Genomic DNA, 22229 nt, shown 5'->3' with positions numbered 1-22229 from the left:
TATTTTTTTAAGTGTCTAAGTGTATTTACTGCTCATTTGGTCATTAGAAATAAATACTAATGGTTGGGTTGGTATTTTTCTAGTTCACGCGAGATTCATGAAAACTACAACACTTAAAATTTATGTGTTTAATTTTACGCTTTTGAATAACGGTTTATTATAATAAGCAAAGTATAATGAACTAAATCTGAAATTAGTTTGTCCAGTTTATGAATGTACATTAATCTTGTTTTCAGATTCTGCTTGGAAAAACTCCAAAACCAGCGCTGCCATGGGGAAGGAAATTGATAATGAAATATCTGAAGGGATCTAAAGAGAGGGCAGATGCTGAAATAAAATTTAATTTGCATATTGCATTAGAAATAATGATTACTTTTGTAATGGTTAAATTGTGTGGTTGGTGGACAGAAAGAGACAGTCAATTTTGAGACATTTTTATTCATTAAAAATAAGTACCTAAAAATTTATCTACTGCTGAAATAAAACATACAAAATTCCATATTAAGTATTGAAACTTAAAAACTGACTTGTCTGCTTTAATTGCTGACCACACAATGATAAGGGAAATCAGAGTGGAGAGGTATAAAGGAAGTTGAATGATTCTGTTTTAAGTGAGCCACAGTTATTTTTAACGACTTTGGCCAATTTTTTTAGCAGTATCCACAATCCTTCTTTCTCCTGTCTAGACAAGTGTAGTCAAAGACTCTATATCAGTCACAGCCATATTCACTCTTTAACTAATAAAATTTGTGACATTCTAGCATGCTTACAGTGTCTTAATACCAATAAAGCTCTTGGTATAGACGGAATATGCTAACTTATTTTTAAGGAATTGTACATTCTTTTTATGTAGGCCTCTATGGCTTATTGTTAATAAATCTCTGACTGAGGGCCACCTTTCATCACAATTTATTTATTGATTTCATTCTTAAATCATTGATTTCTAAGTATTGTTAAATTATAATTCTTTCTGCTATTCCTAAAATTTTCGAAGCTTTACAAACTTGATTTTTTTGACATTAAATCTGAAGAATCAGCTCCATACTGGTCAGCATGGTTTCCTGTCTGGTCGTTCAACTTCTACTAATTTACACTAATTAACTGTTCTTTTAAATTATGTAGACCATATTTTTATTCTGGTATCATCAATTTCTTTCAATATTTATTTTTAAGCTTGTTCATAAAATAACCAATCTCCTGAATTGATTCAGCTACTTTGTTTTCATATTCCTCCCCATTCACATTTTTATGTTCCTTACCGCAGAACTAATTATGGTTCAAATATAGGTATGGTCTGAAACTTCTGTATCAATAGCTTTAGTTACTATTTGAAGCACTAAAATGCAAAATAGTACTTTTTATAAAATGTGTACTTATTTATTTTATTCAAGTAAATTTTATTTTTTTCGGTAATTTTGTGTATATTTCTATTGTATAATTTTGACAGTCAATTTGTTCCATTTGTTATTAACAAATAAATAAAAATATATGTAATAATAAATGTAAGTTTCTTTAAACATTTATGATTTATTACTCAAAATTATTTTATATCTCTATAATGTTGCATTTTTGTATAATTTTGACAGTGGATTTATCCCGTTTGTTAATAATAAAAAAATATAAAAAAATGTAATAATAAAAATGTAAGTTTCTTTAAACATTCACTTTTTATTTTCCAAACTACATTGTTAATGTGCACAGGATGACGCCACTTTTAGTACTTTATACAATGGTGTTGACGTCTAATTTACATCCTCAGCGCTAAAATAAACGTCCGAGAGTCATCACAAAAGTCCGTCAAGTAAGTCCACCGGACGTATTATGGACGTTCGATTAAGGTTCAATTAACGTCCATGTACGTCCAACGAACGTCCGCTCGGGACGTTAAATGGACGTCCATAGGACGTTTAGCACTGCGACATTCGAACCAATATAGGACTTTAAAAGGACGTCCTGGGGACCAAAGCGGACGTTCGAAGGACGTCCTCGAAGTCCGCGAGGGACGTATTATAGACATCCACTGGACGGCTTTTAGGGAAATTAGACAATTAAGAAAATGGTAATAAATATTGGATAGGCTAGTTGTAGACCATGTTTTTACCCTGTTTAGGAGTAATTTAACATCTCACCTGACAAGACGATGTACGGTGGACGCCTACGCAGAAATGCATGGCACCTTAAGAAGAAGAAGGAGGAAGGGTTGCTCCACTTTTTTTTTGCGGAGCTAAGGGGGTGTGATAAATGTCAAAATTGATTTTGTGTATTGAAAAATTAGTGATAATTCCGGCCTGTATATTAAAAGAATTATCTTTTAATAACAGAAGTAAAAACATCATTTTCATATAGAAGGGACATAGAATAACTAAATAAAATAAAACGATGTAGGTCATGTGTTCAACAATGAACCACACGTACACAATGAACCAACCAATCTTTCGTTAGTAATACGCATTTTTGAAAAACGCCGACTCCACTGTACGAATGTACTAGATAATCTAGAACTAAATACCAGTTATTGTTTTGCCATCACTAAACGTGCACATGTTTTAACGAATTTGGACGCATCGAGTAAAATTTTCAAGGTAAGTTTTTTGGCTTTTTTTCGTACATGCTTGAATTAATATAATTTATTTTCTGTGATACGATACATTGATACATTAGTTAATGTTTGGGTATGTAATTCTAAAATACACTGTTGTAGATAATGAATTATTAGTTTTTGATTGTTACAAGGTACGGTACGTACACAATGAAGCAAACTATGTTGGGACACAATGAACCATGGTTCATTGTGTACCCTTCCAATTTTTGACGTGACAACGTCTTAAATTAGGTTGTGGCTCGGAGTCATTCATGAAAAAGTGTAACGCCCACTCACGTCTGTTACAGTGAGTCACCGAACGAGAGAGAGGCCCGCCGGACCGGTGAATGCCTTGCGTCTCTCTCCCACTCAAACATGATCGGTCCGCTGCGCGCGCAGCACTAGAGAATTAGGCGCGTTGAATCGGTGCGTGCTTCCGTGCTTGTGTCTCTGTCTTTCTCGAGCGTTCTTGGCGTTCAAGACACATTAAGGTGGGTACACATATGCGAGCCGAACGGTATACGTACAGTACGCGTACAGATCCTTGAAAAATATTCTACATCGTACTAATCGCATACTTATCTCGATCCATGGAAAGCGACAAACCAACAACGAACACACATGTGCGAAATGATTCATTTTATTTATAATTTGGGTACTGATTTATGTTCCTGTTTTTGCTTGTTTAACAAAAATAAAATTATGTACAGTAATCATCGACGTATAAATAAAGATTTTATCTTTATTTATACGTCCATGACAATAATCAGTTTACTGTTTTCTCACGTCTCTCTAGGAAGGAACACGTCATTTACACAATGTCGATTTGATGACACAATAAAAATGTTCGCTGCGTCTAGTAAGCGCCGTCCAAACTGAAAGCCGAGCTTCCTTTGAAATCCTGAAATAAACCGCAACAATTTGGTTCGCGACGAGTCACGATGAAACAGTATGCAAGCGATTTTTTCTGCCGTACACATTAACGAATATAGCGTTCACAAACGGTTCGCGAACAGTTCTGCTCGCAAATGTGTACCCGCCTTTACAGCAGAAACACTTCCTTTCATTTCATATTTCTCCTATCATCGTCCTATCCTCAACAAAATCACTCAAATAGAAATTAGTTAAGTTTAAGTTTACATGTACAATGTTTTAGTAAACAAAATATATTTCTATAGTTAAAATTTGTGCAATTCTTATTTTCATTCAATTCCTTGTTCCTATTGTGCAATTTAATAATATTCATATCAATAAATATTCTACCGAGAAAAAGACGTTGTCACGTAAAATCTTCGCCCGTAAAACCTACTTTACAGGCAACCGATTTTTTTAGATTAATTTTTGTTTTCGGGATGGGTCGCATTAAGAAAATGGAAAGAAAGAAAGGCGCACATACTATTGATCAAATGAATGAAGCATTGGACTTAGTAACCAGGGGTATAAGTATTCGGAAAGCTGCAGTAGAAAGTAATTTAGCCTATCCTACATTAAGACGATATGTTGAAAAAAGAAAATCTGCTACAAACGAAAACATAAGATTTGTCCCTAACTATGAGACGAACATGATTTTCACAAGTGAACAAGAAGATGCTCTTAAGTAAGACCTAGTTGAAGAAAAAATTTTTTGTCAAAATCCTTTATAAAAGGTGTATAAATTTAAAAACCCAAACGGGCTATGTCATGAAGACAAAACGTTTTCGGAATCCATATTCCATCATCAGTGTCTAGGTGTACATGTTTTGAGCCACTAGATATCTGGGTAAAAACCCGTTAAAAGTTATATGTTACAATTTGTTTTACATTATTTAGTCTTATATATTAGGATGTTAAAGTTACCAGTGGATATATGGCAACGTACGACTCCACATGTAGTTGCTGGTTCTGAGAAGAAGTGTCTACGAGGACAGGGCACTACGAAGTCCTGTACGCAGTTACCATTACAAAATGTAGCTAGAAAATGTCACCCTACTATTTATACACACCGAAATGGCCTAATAATTTCTCGCTAGGATACACACGCGCTGTAGTATTAAGTTCAACCAACTTAAAAGTATTTACAAAAAAATTTCCATTTTTTTAATAGGCCGGATTTACATCAGGAATTTGTATAGTCCGTTAATAGGTAGTTTTACCTCATGTAAACCGCTGAGAAAAAGAAGGAAATGAAAGGCAGATACTTGTAAAGGATTATCGCTGTCAACTTCTGTTGAATACTAAAGGTGGATTTATTTATGATAATTCATAGAATGGGCTAAATATGCTAAACCCGTTTGCAATTTACAACCACACTGATTTTAACGTTTGAAATACAGTATATATATTTTTATATATCTTCAGGCCCTAAAACCAGGAATAATAATACGAGGTCTGGCTATTAAATAACGACATTGCGCGCACAGAAGACGTCCTAGAGGGGAAGAGTGGGGAACGAATGCAGCATTGGATAGCTGGAAGTGTCTATTCTTTTAGTACAAAAACACGTTTTTGTCGCTTAAGTAGTATTTTTTTTGTAGAGGTTAGAAAAGAACCTGTTTTTTCTCGTGCCGATAACAATGTGTGACGAAAAACATGAGCAACAGATTGATGTGAAATTTCTCGTTAAATTAAAAAAAACTCCGACTGAGTGCTATGATTTGTTGAAGGAGGCCTATGGTGAGAATTCTCTATCTCGTGCGCGTGTTTTCGAATAGTAGGAACGGTTTTCTGAAGGCCGAGAGAGCGCCGAAGATGACCAGAGTCCAGGCCAACCTGTCTCTGTTTCAACTCCGCAAACAGTGACCAAAATAAATGAAATTGTGCGCCGAGATCGTCGTGTGAGCATTCGGATGATTGCTGAGACTGTAAACGCCGATACAAAAACTGTCAGAAAAATTTGACATGATAAATTGAACATGAAGAAAGTCTGTACGAAGTTGGCCCCAAAAATTTGACCCCTGACGAAAAGCTCGTCCGTCAACAGATCTGCTCAGATTTTCTTGAGAGGTTACATGAAGAGCCTGAATTAATGGAAAACATCATCACTTGCGATGAAACCTAGATATTCAAACGCGATGTTGAAACCAAGGGACAATCTATGTACTGGAAAACTCCTGCATCACCAAGAATGAAAAAAGCAAGGATGTTGAAATCAAAATTTAAAGCCATGCTAATCGTTTTTTTTTTACATTAACGGCATAGTGATGACTGAATGGGTTCCAGAGGGTCAAACTGTAAACCAAACTTACTATTGGAAAGTTTTGTCAACGCTGCGAGAGCGAGTTCGTAAAAAACGGCCGGAGTTGTGGAAAAACAAGCCGTGGATCTTGGGCCAGGACAACGCACCTGCCCATAATGCGCTGTCTGTGAAGCGTTATTTAGCCGCTAGAGGCATTCCAGTGCTCGAACACTCGCCTGCTGTGACTTTTTCCTTTTTTCAAAGATCAAGTCTGCCTTAAAAGGAATCGGGTTCGAGTCGATGGAAGAGGTGAAGCGAAAAACGGCGGAGCACCTAAAAGCTCTAACAAAAGAAGACTTTCAGCATTGCTTTGACCAATGGAAAACACGAATGGAACGGTGTGTGGCGAGCAAAGGGGAATATATTGAATGAGAGCATTCGATTGTAGAATAATTTTTAAAATAAAACTCTTTTTCATAAGCAGTCTCGTTATTTAATAGCCAGACCTCGTAAAAAGGGTTTAAGCGCAGCATTTATCGAGGTACCTTCCTTATATACCGTAAGTCCTGGATATAGCAGTCTACCCTGCTATAATCCAAACGCAGCACTAGCAGTATAAAGGAAGACTTTATTAAAAGGTACTGATACCACTACCAATACCAACTATCTAAAGGTATTATACATTCGCTCAATTACGTATGGGGTCTATATTGACCCACACTCCATCTCTAACCATCGATATCGTACCAAAGGCATATGCGATTGGCAACTTTGTTTTTTCATTCAAATTAACTCGATAGTTTTTCAGCAAAGTGATGATCCCTATTTTGGACTGCAGTTTTCCTAGTCTAATACCTAAAATATGAATAATATAATTAATTTTATTTCAACAAAACATTAAAATCTAACGTGTTGTATTCTTTCATCAAATATAGTATCCACGATAGCAATTTAAGTGTTCAAAACTCTTTATAAATGCAATAATTTAACTGAAATGGGATGTTTTTTGTTTGTATTTTAACTCCCGAATTTATTAAGCTTACAAAGAAATTAGTTAATTTCAGCAACAAATTATTTTTCTGTTAATTGGAGATCTTTTGTGATTTACAATATTCCATTGTAATATAACGTCAATACTCGTCGTTCTACGAGTATTGCTGATGTTGTGGAACGCATAGTCGAACTAAAATGGAATTGTGCAGGCCATGTAGCGAGAATGAATGACTCACAATGGACGAGCAAAATTACACATTGGAGGCCAAGAGTAGACAAACGTAGTAGAGGAAGACCACCTACAAGTTGGGCTGACGACACCAGGCGTATCACGAAAAATTGGCAACAAAGAGCACACAATCGCAAAGAATGAAGGAGTTTAAGGGAGGCCTATGTCCAGCAGTGGACTTGATAAATAAAGGCTGAATGATGATAATGCATATACGGGTGGTAAATCAGAAGGCAGCGAAGACTGCGGTGTAATGACGAGGGTGATGTCTACCATTAGGGGACCCAAATCAGAAAGGAGGAGGTCTTTACACCTTGTTGTCCTTTACACAATATTTACATAATCATCCTTTACACAGCACTAATCTGAAGTGGGGAGGTAAAGATCCCGACCTACAAGGGGCTCATGAAAAGATGGCAAGAAGAGTGGAATAATACGGAAGATATTGTCCAGTGGACTAAGATGCTATTTCCGACCCTAAGAGACTGGATGGACTGTGGTTACAGGCAACTGGATTACTTCCTGATGCAAGTGTTCACAGGGCATGGGTGTTTTAGGTTGTATCTTCATAGGTTCAGAAAGACAAATACAGATAAATGTCTATACTGCAAATACTCCGACACTGTTACTCACACAATGCTGGAGTGTAATAGATGGAAAGTGGAGAGAAAGAAAATGTATAGAGAAACCCTGTGACTGTGAGAGAGATGATCCTAAGGATGACGGGAAGTAAGGGGGATGGAATCGTGTACACAATTACACTTGAGCAGTCATTAAAAAGAAAGAAGAAGAAGAGAAACACCAGTTAGACCAACGATATAGATAAGACCTAGATAATAGAAGGGAATGCTCCGAAAGGGACGTCAACCGTACAGTGACCATCCCACTTTCGGAGATCGGTACGCACGGTAGTCCACTGCGCAAAATTAGGAGAGAGTTTTAGTTGGTAGGCAGGATAACAGGATAACAGGACGGCATCCGCTTGCAGGACCTCCTCCTAGGGAAAAGGAAAAAAATTCTATAGTCCCTTTACCGGGACGGAAATCATGTTGCGCTTTTAAAAGTTCTAAAACGGAAGTTTACAAATTACAAAGCGACATGGACACTCAGTAGCAACGTATGTTGGAGAATAAAATAAAAAAATAAAAAGAAACAAAAATAAAGAATGTTAATATTAATATATATATATATATATATATATATATATATATATATATATATATACATCGATTTAAAACGTCTTTCGACGTTGTCCGATACCTAAACACCATCTCTTCCTATCTTCGCAGTCGTTTGTTGTTAAATTTCTTTCGCTCATGGACTTGTTTACGCCGTGTTGCCATTCTAATCTGGGTCTTCCTCTTTTCCGTCGACCTATCGGTTGCCATTCTATTACTTTTTTGGGGAGTCTTGATGCTGGCATCCGTTGAACATGCCCATACCACCTTAATTGTTTCTTATCTATATCTTGAGTTATATTTCCTTCTATTCTTATACGTTGTTTTATTACATCATTTCTGATTCGGTCTCCTCTGGAAATACCTAAAGATCTCATTGCATCCATCTCTACTGCTTCTATTCGCTTTTTGTTCTTTTCACTAATTCTCCATGTTTCAGCGCCATAAAGAAGAGTAGTTTTAATCATGGTCTCATATATATTAAATTTCCTTCCTTTCGTTATCTCTTTACTCCACAGTATACTATTGAGACATCCTAAGACTTTCTTTGCTTGAGTGATTCGTTTTTCTATTTCCCGTGTATCAGTTCCTGTATTGTCAAAGGCAACACCCAAGTAGTCATAGCTCTGACAGCAGGAAATATGTTGTTCGTTTTCGAGGTGTATGTTATCTGACTCGTTTCCAATACAAAGATATTTGGTTTTTGTTGTATTGACATTCATTCCCCAGTCGTTATATTCTTCTATCAGTTTTCTTAACATGTACTGCATGTCTTCCTTGTCGGTCGCTAGCACTACCTGGTCATCAGCAAACTGGAGTGTATATATACATTCATTGCTAAGCTCTATACCCATCCTATGTACCTTTCTTTTCCATCTTTCCAATGCCGCTGCAACATATATCTTGAATAAGGTTGGTGGGATACAGCATCCCTGTCGCAAGCCTTTTGTAACCAGGAATTCTTCCGTTAGATATTTTCCTGTTTTTATCTGTGCCTTAGAGTCTCTATATAGCTATGTTAATATTAATACATATTAATATATATATATATATATATATATATATATATATATATATATATATATATATATATATATATATATATTAACATTTATACAAAGTGTATTTACTAATCTAGTTTTAAATATCTGGTAAATATTTTAAAGTATTTTTGAGAAAATATAATTTTGAACAATAAACAAATTTTTTTACATACCCATGCACATACGTGGACCTTCACCAAAAGGCAAGTAAGAGAATGCAGGTCTTTTATTAATATTCTCTATAGTGAATCTCTCCGGATCAAATTTTTCTGGGTCTGGGTAATAATCTGGATCTCTTTGTATAGCCTCGACAGGGATACTAACCATAGTTCCCTTTTTTAAAACAAAATCGTTATTCGGAAGCTTGTAATCCTTGTTACACATACGACTGAAGACGCCCAATGCCGGATATTTTCTTAATGTTTCTAAAACATGATTTTATTATAGAAAACAATTAAACAAATTTGGTCGAAATTTATTATAATTTTTTAATTTACTTTTAGAAATAAGATAATTAAAATGAGATTTTTATGATACAAGTAATATATTACAACGTTGGCTTTTGATTTGGAAAGTTCTACACTATAAGGTATAGACTGCAGTCATTTTACGTTTAGATTTTGATCAGTTGAATTTAACTTATACAAGCTAGGACTATGCCTGGTTTAAGCTGGCGTAGTTGAGTGGTTTTGAGTTAAGTAGGGACCATTCAGAACGTTAAATAAGACATACTGGGCGGGGAAGTTCTTAATACCGACACGGTACATTCCAATGACTGATAGAAAAGATTCCTGTAGAAAGGTAGTACAGGTACGAATAAACAAAATAAGTGTGACCTCTCCTGCGGGAAATTTTAAAAATATATCAGAACAAATACAGCACTCTGCACCTTCTTCAATATCTGACTATTCATCATATAGGTCCTTATTTTTTTTATAACTTTGATTGAACGTGGTTTCTAGTTTTTTCCTTTTTGCCTTCCATTAACTGCAGATTTATTTTTTAATTTAAGAGTTCTCTTTCCGTTTAAATCTTGTAAGAATAACAGATTTGTGTTTAGTAGTGCGTCGTGGTTGTGACGACTTTGAAAATGGGCAAATATCTTTCGGAAAAAATAGTACAAGAAGTCGAAGGTACAGATGCGGAGCCACTGTCAATATGCTGACAAATAACGGATGAAGAGCGCCCAATTTCTGATTCGTCAAGGTCATTGTTGTCTAAACTGGAGTCCTGACCACAGTTTTTCTTACAAGGGGTTTGCTGAACTCGAGTGAAAGGAACAGTTATGATAGTATTTTCAGTTTGATTCATGTTTCTCGGTTCATCTTACTCTGTAGCTTCAGCAGCTACGAAATAGACTGCTGAAAAAATATCTGGATTCTAAGGTATGATTCTGGCTTTCTTGCAACCATTAATAGCATTCATAAGTTTGCAAACTTTCATGTAGGATTCATTAAAAATTCTCGAAATTTGAAATACTCTCTTAGCTCTTCCTAGGTGATTAGTCATCCATTTTTCTAGTACTTGAGCATGCTAGTAACTCACAAGATACATCTGCCTCAGCCTGTGTAGTATGCGAAGGCAAACATAACATAGTAATAAAATTACTTCTGGCTTTTCGCTGACATTTACGTTCTTAGTGTGAGAAAGTAACCGTCCAGAATTAATAGTGCTGGGTCTTCTGCTGATGATTTAACGCAAGATATAAAATGATCAAACCAATCTGCAAACACATCGAGATTCATCCACCCAAAATCTTTGCATCTGAATGCTGCTCCTGATGGTGCCGCATCTTTTAACTCCTTCTTCATCTTCTTTCGGGAAAAACTAACATCGGTGGAACATATAAACCTCCTGCAGATATACAAATGACTGCCATAGTAGATACAACTACCAACTTGTTTCCGACCTCTTTTGGAAAGAATCTTACAGTTTTTACCTGGCACGGTACTGACAGACATATCATTTACATCATATATTCTGAGTAGGGAGAATGGTGTTTTATCTAATATGATTTTTTGTACTTAGCAAAGCATAAGCAAAGTGAACAATTGTGTACTTCTGTTAAAAGCACAACTACGACAATCGATGTTGCTTCAGAAGATCTCAGTGAAAGTAGAGGGTGTTTTTAATCTTTACCAGCAAGTTTTGTTTGGCTCAAAAATCAATGCACAATGGCATTCCTTAGTGCGAGTTGGTACGCTGTAGGCCTTACGTCTTTGGTGATAAGGCCGTACATTCGGCTTTCCATGTCGAGAATATAGGTTACAAGCTATTGTTCTTGTTTCTCGGTGAATATGTTAGTTTTTCTTCCAAGTTTCTACAAATAGTCTGTGGCTGGATTGTTTTTCTTCTTAAAACGTCGCTTCGAACTCATCAATGACACCAATTTCATGTTGCTGTTTTATATGCAAGGCCATTATGCACACTTTCTATTACTTGCCGCATTTTATTTTCGTCCCATTTTTGCCTGTCGGTCTTCCGTTTATAGATTTGAACCATTTTGTCGTCTTGAAAAAAAAAAAAAAAAAATTAATCCGACACCATGGGGAATCATTTTGCCCGAATAAGTACACTTTTCTGACAGCCATGTTTATTACGTAGCTGCCAAGATTTGATATTTCGTAAATATTAAAATTATTGGCAAAATATTGGACTTACAGCAACTATATCACAATTGAACATTCCTACTTTTTTAAAAGTAACATTACAATAGTTTCAAGGGACACATCTTATATCAAACTTGTATACAATCACTGTTTATTAACAACATAAGTTTACATACGAGAGAAATGATAATTTGAAAGTAGTTTGTATAGTGATTTTGGAAGAAGAACGCTGGCATATACTATATACTAGGTAATGTATTTAAATCGATAAAATTACTATCGTTATATAACTGAGTACTTACCTTGCATAACTTTATCCAAATAAACCATCTCTTTAACTGCATCAAAGGTTATTTGGTTACCATGTTTGCCAAGAACGGCAACTATTTCTTCTCTCAGTTTTTCTTGAATATCGATGTTTTGGGCGATTTCCAACAAAGCAAAATGCATTGTTGTAGCTGAGCTTTCGAACCCACCAATGAAAAAACCGAAACTTTGAGCAACAATTTCCTCCAGAGTTAGGGCTTGCATATTCCCGTTTTCTCTAGCACTCTTATTTAAATTTATTAATAGTTGCAAGCAATCTTTTCGTTCTATATTCTGTTTTTTTCTTTCTTCAATCATATCTTTTACAAGATTTGTAAAAAAATTATCCACATCTTTCGAAAATATTTTGTAACCCGTTAATCGAATCAACCACCAAGGAAACACGCTAGTGAGAATAATTCCTATTCTCTGTCTCAAATTTTTACGAAACGCTTTATCTCCATATTTTCTAAAGTCCGAATCTGGGTTTTCCAAGGAGCTGCAGTCTAACCCAAAAGCAATCGAGCCGATCACGTCCGTAGTGAAGCACGAAAAGGCATTTTTAAGATCAACGGGTTGTTCTGTATTGGCTAGTCTGTCAAGAAGTTTCTGAAATCCCTTAGTACAGTCCACAAGTGTTTGAAACATCGCTTTAATTTTAGCTAAAATAAATATATTTATATTTGGACAATTTTAGTAAATAGTAACTATATTTAGCTCTCAATAACTAATATTCTTTGATAAAACACATCTTAAAATAAATACTTTTTAATATATATATATATATATATATATATATATATATATATATATATATATATATATATATATACATATATATATATATATTGTTATGATGTGTTTTTTGTTTGAATGATGAGCAATGAGTATTTTTAATAATATAATATATAGGGTTTTTATCGCGGTTCTCAAAGAATTAGCTTGTAAGTACTTTTTTAAATTATCTTTATTATAACTATTATGAAACACACATATATATCTAACCTAGCCAATGTAAATTTAAAATAAACTATCTTTAAAGTGATGTTCTTATAAAACTAATTAAATTCTATAGACAATGTTAAATTTAAACAAACTATCTTCAAAATTGAAATTGTTATAACACTAACTAAATTATATTAACAAAATTTTGTACCTTTCTTTCACTGAATGCCTAAATGAACTGTTTTCCACTATATATATTCTAATCACCACTGAATGTCTTCGTACTTCGGTTATCCTTGTTTTTGTGAAATTTCTTTCTCCAATTATCAGCTTCTACCAATTTAAGATATATTTTTCATCACCAGCATTTATATACCACCAAGCAAACCAGCAAACACCATTTATATTTATTCTTCTTTTCAATATACCAATATCCAATTATTATAAGTTGATTTATACTAATCTCCAACCATAACATAATTTAATTTCTTCCAATATACCTTTTTTAATTATATTAAACAATTGGACTATTTGTACTTGATTCACTGACTCCAACTAACTTTCATATTTCTTACTAAACTTTTCTGACTGACTTCTTGAAAATTCTGAACAATTTACTACACTAACTTAATGTGTCTACTAACTTTCATAATGAACTGGCCTGACTTCTGACTAAAAACTTCCATCTTGAATCCAAATCACGGGTATTTATATCTTTTTGGATATTCTAGAATCATCTGGTAAGAGATCATGTTCCAATTTCGTTCTATTTCTTCGATATGGATGTTCTCGAAAAAATATCTGTTCCATCCACCGACATAATCATTATTCCAGAATGTTCGACCGTAAACAATGGTCACACTCTGCACTCTGGAGAATTCGTTAATGTTCCATTGATAATTTTGTTGACATTTAGGCTTTTCAGATCAGAATATATAATTAAATTAGTAACTTAACATTCTAATTTAATAAACTACACATTTTAAACAACTATAACCCCACTTATATTCATAAAAATTCTTAAACGTCACTTCAGAGTAAGTATATCTGTCACTCACATATGTATAGTTGGTTGCCTATGCACATGGCTCACTTAAATATATTTACAACATTAAAATACAACTTTTTACAATTATTATATGCTAATTTCTTAAAATGCCCTCACATAAATATATTTTTATAAAATTCTCTAGTATATAACTTATAAATTATTTTCTATAAACCCCAATCGTCACAATATATATATATATATATATATATATATATATATATATATATATATATATATATATATATATATATATATATATATATATATATATATATATATATATATATATATATATATTAATGTGATATTAAAAGTCAGAGGTGCGCCAAGCAATTAATTAGCTAATTAATGATGCAATTATGATTTTATCACACTATTTAATTCTCTTCTCAGGGTTATATTCGTGCTTCAATATCTATGCTTTACATATGATAGATAAGGTCTATTGGAATACCGGAATAATAAACATATATGATACAAAATTATAAATTAAAATAAAATTCACACTCAAATATCTTAAACAAAAAATATCTCATACAATGATTATCAAAATTTTGTTCTACGTACGTGAACCTTCAAAAATTAATGTTATATACTATATAAATTAAAATTTCAAATCAAAATTGTTGTTCTATATCTCCTGATAAATATTTCTATCTTTTCTGAAGCAATTAAAAAAAAAACTTTGTTGATAAAAAAAAACTGACGAATGGTAAAAAAAAATATCTCTCTGAAGATGAGTTGTCCAAATCCTTGTTCCTTGTAGCCTACACTATCTATTCTTCGCAGTTTCCTAGGTAATCAGCAATATTACAACAAATTATTGCGAGCCTCTCGTCTTCAATGATCTCCTTCAGATGCACGTATCGTTCAAAAGACGCTAGCCTCTTCTCCTCTCGATAAACTGAATCTCTCGTTCCGGCCTGAACAGTGACTCTTGGAATATATAAGTAGAAATATATGACTTACAATATTTTACTGGATCAGCTTCCGTCAGGATACACTTAGTCCACGAAAACTCACAAACATTCAGTTCTAATGCTTACTATCACTTGGGAACCGCCAAAGAACAACGACTCTTCGCCTTGCACCCTTGGAAAACAACTGATTCTCTTTTCTCCCTTAAAAATCTAGCTAAACTCTCCTTCCTACATAGCTATCCCACCTTTTTTAATCTTCTCCAATCAAAGCTCGTCATACGTATCCCCATCTACCATTTAGATAACAAACAAACAATTTTACCTACAATTATAAATTTTCTAAAAACTATTAACATGCTAATCGTTTCTACAAATTCTTAAAAACTAACGGAGAATTATACATTTTAAATATTTCGATTCTATTGTCTTATTCACCGTATCGGCGTACAAGTCTATTTGGAAAATCCACTTATTGTTCCATTATTTCACTACGTTCCCTCAAATATATTTTACAAAGAAAATAATTTATGCATATCTTTAAATTTTGTTTACTACAGGTAATCCAAAGATAATGGACTTTCATTTCTTAGTAATATCTTTTATAGTTTATCAGTTGAATTATTTTGAATTATTATATTTTATGCTTTGAAATATATTAAGAGCAAACCAATATTATTTTCAATTTTTACATAGCATAAAAACTCTCCAGGATATCTTGAAAATTTATTGAGATAGTCTATTAAGTAATTTTAATTTTATCTTTTTCCGATAAAATGAATCATAACAATATATATATATATATATATATATATATATATATATATATATATATATATATATATATCTTTTTGTTTATAATTTTTTAATTCCACTTTGATTTATTTTGTAATATGTAAGTTGGTTCCTTATTGCAAAATTATTTTTTAAGTCCAGCCAATTTACAGCCAGGAAAAACAGGGATCAAGTACCAGCAGTAGTTCATGTGCAGAACAGGATATATCAATTACTAACGATGTGGGTAATGAAGAAGATTCTGATGATCCTGTTAAGGATAAAAATTTTGAACCTACCTACAGTGACATCTGCAGATGAAAGTTTAGATCAAAATTTAAGTGAACAGTCTACATTGAATTCAGAAATATATTTCTCGGGTCGTCCAAGAAAAGGAAGAAAGATAAAATTTGCACAACAAGATAGAAAAGCAAAAAAAAAATAAAAATTAAACAGCAGTATGGAATATTACTCAGCAAGAGGAAAACTAGTAAAATCAAGAGATTTTATTAGATACATGTGTTCATGTGCCGCCAACAGTTTTTTGAACACTATTGGCACTTAGCTGATTATAATCTATAAACTACATTTATATCAACATCCGTTAGAGAACATCCTGCACAGAGAAAAAATGTGCAGGCCACAAATCTTGCAGCACGACTATTCTCAAGAAAATACTTTATAAATAAAGTAGTAATTTGTAGAAATATGTATTCCAATACATTGCAAGTGTCAACTAAACGCAGAAATACTGCTCTTCAAAAAGTAAGAACTTTGATTACACTTGATAAGCGAGGAGTCCGCGGTGGGCACAACAAAATGTCAGCAGATGAAATAAATATTATAGTTAACCATATAAACCAGTTTCCACGGTATGTATCTCATTACTACAGAGCACGTAAAGTGGACCAACAATTTTTGTTGGTGACAAAAAGTGAAAATCCTGCCAGTTTCTCAACTTTTAAAAGAGTTTTTCGAATGATTTTAACTTGCGGCCAAAAAAGCCAACAAAAAGGCACCTTCAATAAATGTGATGCCTTTAAAATTAAGATACAGAATATTAAAGATGATATACTTATTTTTTATATCATTTCTTACACTATTATGTGGATAGTGCCACATAAATTTCTTTCATTTTCTACATCAATCAATTTTCATACCACTTATGACGTCATAGATTTAACCTCAAACATTAATTCCACTAATTTAATAACTTACTTGTTGTTTTTTCAATAATAGAGATTCGCAGATTTAAGGCAATAAATTTTATCATTTAAACAAATTTAATTTTAACTAAATGTTTATTAATAAGATATTAGGTATTATTACAACAAAATAAAATTTTAGTTTAGTAAAAATTAGTTACGGAACACACCCATACCTCGTCGTGTTTTGGCGGTGGTTTAGCTGTCTTCTTAAATTATATTCCTCAACCAGTTGGTCTGTGTCGTTTTAACCATAGAATAACCGAACACACATAGAAGCGACACAATGGTCCAAAAGCGTGTACCATTTTTGTATACGCATGCCCGATTCTGGTTGTTTAACTGTCAAAAACACGTGCTTATTCTTTAATTCTGGTTGTTTTCGATAGTCCATAGGTGTCTATGGTAAATACTCGACACAACAAGTGCATTTGACCATTTATATAATTTATTTATAGTTAAAAGGTTATAGTTATAGTTAAATATATAAGTTTATAGTTACAGTTTATAGTTAAAAGTTTAATTTATATTTAAAATATCTGGATATATTTGTGCGATTCGCGGATGTTCATCTGTGACAGGAAAAGGAATAAGTTTATTTAGATTTCCTAAGAATAATAACAGGTAATTACTATTGCTTTGTAATTATTATTAGTTATTACATAATAGTATTGGTTTGACTTTCGAACAGTAAGCCGACGCCGACGTGTCTGTCCGAGCTAGAAAAAATAAACTTTGGTCTGCCAAGGGATAGTTCAAAATGAAAACATTAAATTTGGGGTCAGTACTATTTCTTTTATTGAAAGACGCAAGTCTCCGAAGGCTCAGGTCAAAAAATCAACAGATGGTGGCCGGGTGTCAGCGCGCTCGAAGACAACAATACGAATATAGTATTTTTAGAAAATAAAAATATATAGAGGGTTTTATACACGAGAATATTTGATTTAAGAGCGTAGACGCAAAATTTCGGGCAAATGTTTTTTAAATGTATTCATTTTTTTCGAATCCTGAAAAAACTAATAAGTATTTTTGAAAAATTTAAATGCAGAATGAAAGACCACATTATTACTGAGGGCCAAAAGTCCCCGAAAACTTCTATAATGTTTATTTTAATAAGTTACAGGGGTGAAAAAAAAAAAAAAAAATTAGTGTGATTTTTAATTTCAAATAGCTCATTCAAAAGAACTTTTTGTTTATTCTAAGGGACTTTCGGCCCTCGGTAATAATGCAATCTTTCATTCTGTGTTTAAATTTTTCAAAAATATGTGTTAGTTTTCTCAGGATTCCAAGAAAATGTTAAAAAGCATTGGCCCGAAATTTTGCGCCTACGCTCTTAAACGAAACAAAGAAATTACTAAAATGCTCAGACTAAAAATTGATGGAAACATAATTAGACCGATAATTGGGAAAATCTTAAAATTACAACAGAACAAGACTTCAAAATTGCAAAAACATGGTTGCAAATAAACAAACTTACATTAAATTATGAAAAAACTAAATAGGTACTCATCTACTTTTTGCTATATACAAAAGTTGTCTGCCAATTTTTAATTCGTTAAATATAAAAAAAAAGATCAAATATATGGATCGAATAAAAAATATTAAAACTTTATTTGTTGCATATATCTCAATATTTAGTGACATTTTTGTGACTTAGTCAGGAGAACACTGTAAATTTATTAAGATTAGATATTGACAAAAGTTAAATATTTCATTACTTACAATATACTTAGAATATATTAATACTCTTATAGTTGTAAGTAATAAAGTATTATTTATAAATACAGAAAAAGTTCTTCGTTTAAAATTTGTTCTGTTAAAAATTTGTAGTGCCAAAGTGTGGATAGAAGCTTGCAGACGAGAAGATTTGTTATTCAAAATGGATTCACTTTATAATAATTATAGGATTTGTGAACTGCATTTTGAAGATAATGTTATTGTAAAAGGAAATAGAAGAAAAACATTGGCGCATGACGCAGTAACTTCAATGATATTTGTTATGTATATTTAACGAATTAAAAATTGGCAGACAACTTTTGTATATAGCAAAAAGTAGATGAGTACCTATTTAGTTTTTTCATAATTTAATGTAAGTTTGTTTATTTGCAACCATGTTTGAAGTCGGCCCTCAGTAATAATGTAGTCTTTCATTCTGCGTTTATTTTTTTAAAAATACTTATTAGTTTTTTCAGGATTCGAAAAGAATGAATGCATTTAAAAAACATTGGCCCGAAATTTTGCGCCTACGCTCTTAAGAATTTATATTGTGTGATATGCCCACTGACTATTAATTTTCTGGTTGTTAGCTGTCATTGGCGGCTTGGCCACGTAACTTCAAAGGACTGTCTCTTCTCTGTGTTCGGTTTTTCTCTGTTTTAACTGACAAGAACCACGTGTTAAAAACCGAGCAGATAGACATGTAGCTCCTCAAGTATTAAATTTTATCCAATGTCATCGACCTAGAGTCACCATAATTTTTAATTTTGGAAAGATGTAAACCCATATATGATCTGATTAGATCGAAAACGTTATGCTACTGTATAAATTTTGACGACACTTAGTAAGTAAAAGTTTTAACTTTATGTTTTTATATACCTAAATACAATCGTGAAGTGTTTTAACTTCTGTATGTTTTTTTAAACGATGGTATACAGCCAACTACTGGAATTTTCCCATTAATTTTTTTAAATAAACCTTGACTTGACCAAAGCAATAGAAGATAAACAAATGGAAACTCTGACCTTTGATTTAAAAAAAAACGTTGCGTTTACCTCGCATATCTTCAAATATTATATTTTATAAACAACAGTTATGGGTAATAATTGCGGAATTTATGCAGGTAAGCAAATAAAATACACTTTTCATTTATGGCTCGAAGAACAGGCAAAGAAAATATATTTTCAGTAATGTTAGCGACTCTTGCGGGGGTTAAAACAGGACAATTAAAATAGTACAACTGTTAAAATGTCTTCTAGAGGAAGACTATCAGGTTGAGATTTTTAGTTCCAGGTCATACGTTTCTTCCAAATGATAGTGATTTTGGAGATGTGGAATGTGCACTTAAAAGGCAACATAATATATTTTCACCTATGGCATATAGCAATATAATGAAAACTTGTAGACAAAAACGACCCATTAATGTAAATATTATTTAAACACAAGAAGATTTTTTGAGTACCGCAAAATTAGAAAAACAAATCACTCACAGAAAAAAAAGTAGGACCGACGAGACAATAAGTTGGTTACAAACCAAAAAAATTTAATTGTGTAAAGATAAGCCTTATAGCATATTTTTTAAAACGACTTATCAAGACAATAACGATTATACAGAAGTAAGCATAAAAAAGGGAACAGGCAGAGAACCTTCAACTGGGTCACAGTTTGCCACGGAAGCAAAACTTAAAGATATACAAAGTTATCTTCACTTAATACCCTTAAGTTACCATGATTTCTATACAAATCTTATAGGAGATAATACTATAATCGAGGATATTTAATTTAACGTAAAAAAAGATTTCGAACCAGATGCGGATTGTTAATGTTGTATTTAACAACAAAGAACCACGTGATTTTTTTCTTACTTAATAGTTAATTTTTTAGTTGTTAATTTGATTAAAGCATTAATATCCATAAGTTATAATAAATGTGTTTACTTTTGAGTCGTTTTTTATTATTTTTATATCCAACAGAGAGATTTTTTAAACACATTTTTTTGATTTTCTCAAAACTAAGTTAATGTCAGTTGGTTCTTTGTTGCGTAACGGGTCCAATTGGGTCCAATTGTTGATTTAATATTCAGCTGTCAAAATTTATTTCGCGAAAATTGCCAGGCAACAAATTTTCATACCAGTCGGAAATATTGCACGCAAAATTTTCTCCCTTATGCTATTATATACAAAAACTTATCAAATACCTGGCTATTGAGATGTCTTGAGAAAAACTTATTTAACTTTAAAAATAATTACGTTATATTTCATGTTATAACACCAAATATAAAGTGTTTTCAATTAAAATTGAGTCGATTAAAAAACAGATACGTTTCCTTATAAGTTGAACCAAGAAAATAAAATGTCTTTTTGATAAAATAAAATTTAAAAAAGAAACGACCATAAAACCTCCATTAAAAAACATATTACCAACTTATGACAGACTAACTGGAATTCCACATCCAACAAATTAAAAGATGTTATAGAAACTGTCGGCACCACCTTACCACTCCCACTCAAACGTTGTGAACAAGTGATATTAACTCGACTACGATTAGGACATACTATACCAACCCATATTCACTTAATAAATAAAGAAGCCATCCCTTTCTGCCACAACTGCAAGATCCAAATCACTGTGAAACATATTCTGTTAGTATGCAAAACATACACCCAAGAAAGAAGAAAAAATAACCTCTCTACCAACATGAAGGATCTACTAAGCTGCCAGTTCATCCAAGTGCTGAAATATTTGAAAGACATTAAATTTTACAGTGTTTAATAGAATATATTTAAGTTATATATACATTGTAAGAAATTGAATACTTGTAATTTGTGTTTGTAGTTGATGTAGAGTCATTTTTGTTTAAATTAAAAAAATTAAAAAATTTGAAGTAAAATATGAAAGTAAACAAGCTCATATAATAAAATTACTTACCTGACGTGAATATTGGAGTAAGCTTAATCCTTATTTTCCTCCATTTCTCATCTTCTAAATTGAAAAGATGACCAGATAGAGGATCAGCTTTTTCGTTTATGTATCGTCCGCGATTATAAAAATGATCAAAATCATTTTGGAGTATACCTTTTACCAATTCAAGGTCTATAGGCACAAAGTGAGGTTGAAAAAAGCTGTAAAACCCACAGTATCCTTTCTTCAACGCCTTGGCCTCATCGTACAGTTTCTGGAAGGCTGTCGTTAAATGAGCATGGTCTTTTGTTACTGTTTTCATATTTCCGTAGAAGAAAGTCGGTTCCATATGGTAAACGTTTCGGTCTTTCCAGTACAAGAACTTCTTTTTCGAATACACGTACAAACATGTTGCCAAAATGATAACCAAAGGTACAAAAATATACACTGCCATTTCCAGTAGCTTTAATAATTTAATACTTTTGTCAGATGTGTAAGATTTATGAAAACATCACAAAAATATTCTGCGACAGAGTGTCAGTTCAAATTAGTTTGAAAATCAACAATTATTTGTCTGTTGTTTATATATGTTATCAGTCTGCACTGATTGAGTATAAAAAATATTAT

General features: G+C 32.6%; 1 protein-coding gene across 1 annotated transcript; it reads right to left on the bottom strand.

Moving 5' to 3' along the window:
- Positions 1-37: 37 nt before the first annotated feature.
- LOC140444965 (probable cytochrome P450 6a13) lies at positions 38-22153 on the bottom strand. The gene is made up of 4 exons (XM_072536712.1): positions 21630-22153; positions 12090-12755; positions 9352-9603; positions 38-6590 (listed from the first exon to the last, which is right to left on the bottom strand). The coding sequence occupies exons 1-4, from the start codon at positions 22054-22056 to the stop codon at positions 6424-6426; spliced, it is 1512 nt and encodes a 503-aa protein (XP_072392813.1). The 5' UTR covers positions 22057-22153; the 3' UTR covers positions 38-6423.
- Between the last annotated feature and the right edge of the window lie 76 nt (positions 22154-22229).

The sequence above is a fragment of the Diabrotica undecimpunctata genome, chromosome 1 (assembly GCF_040954645.1).
Source record: "Diabrotica undecimpunctata isolate CICGRU chromosome 1, icDiaUnde3, whole genome shotgun sequence".
Lineage (NCBI taxonomy): Eukaryota > Metazoa > Arthropoda > Insecta > Coleoptera > Chrysomelidae > Diabrotica > Diabrotica undecimpunctata.
Note: the sequence above shows the minus strand (reverse complement) of the source record. Positions and strands in the feature narration are given on the sequence as shown.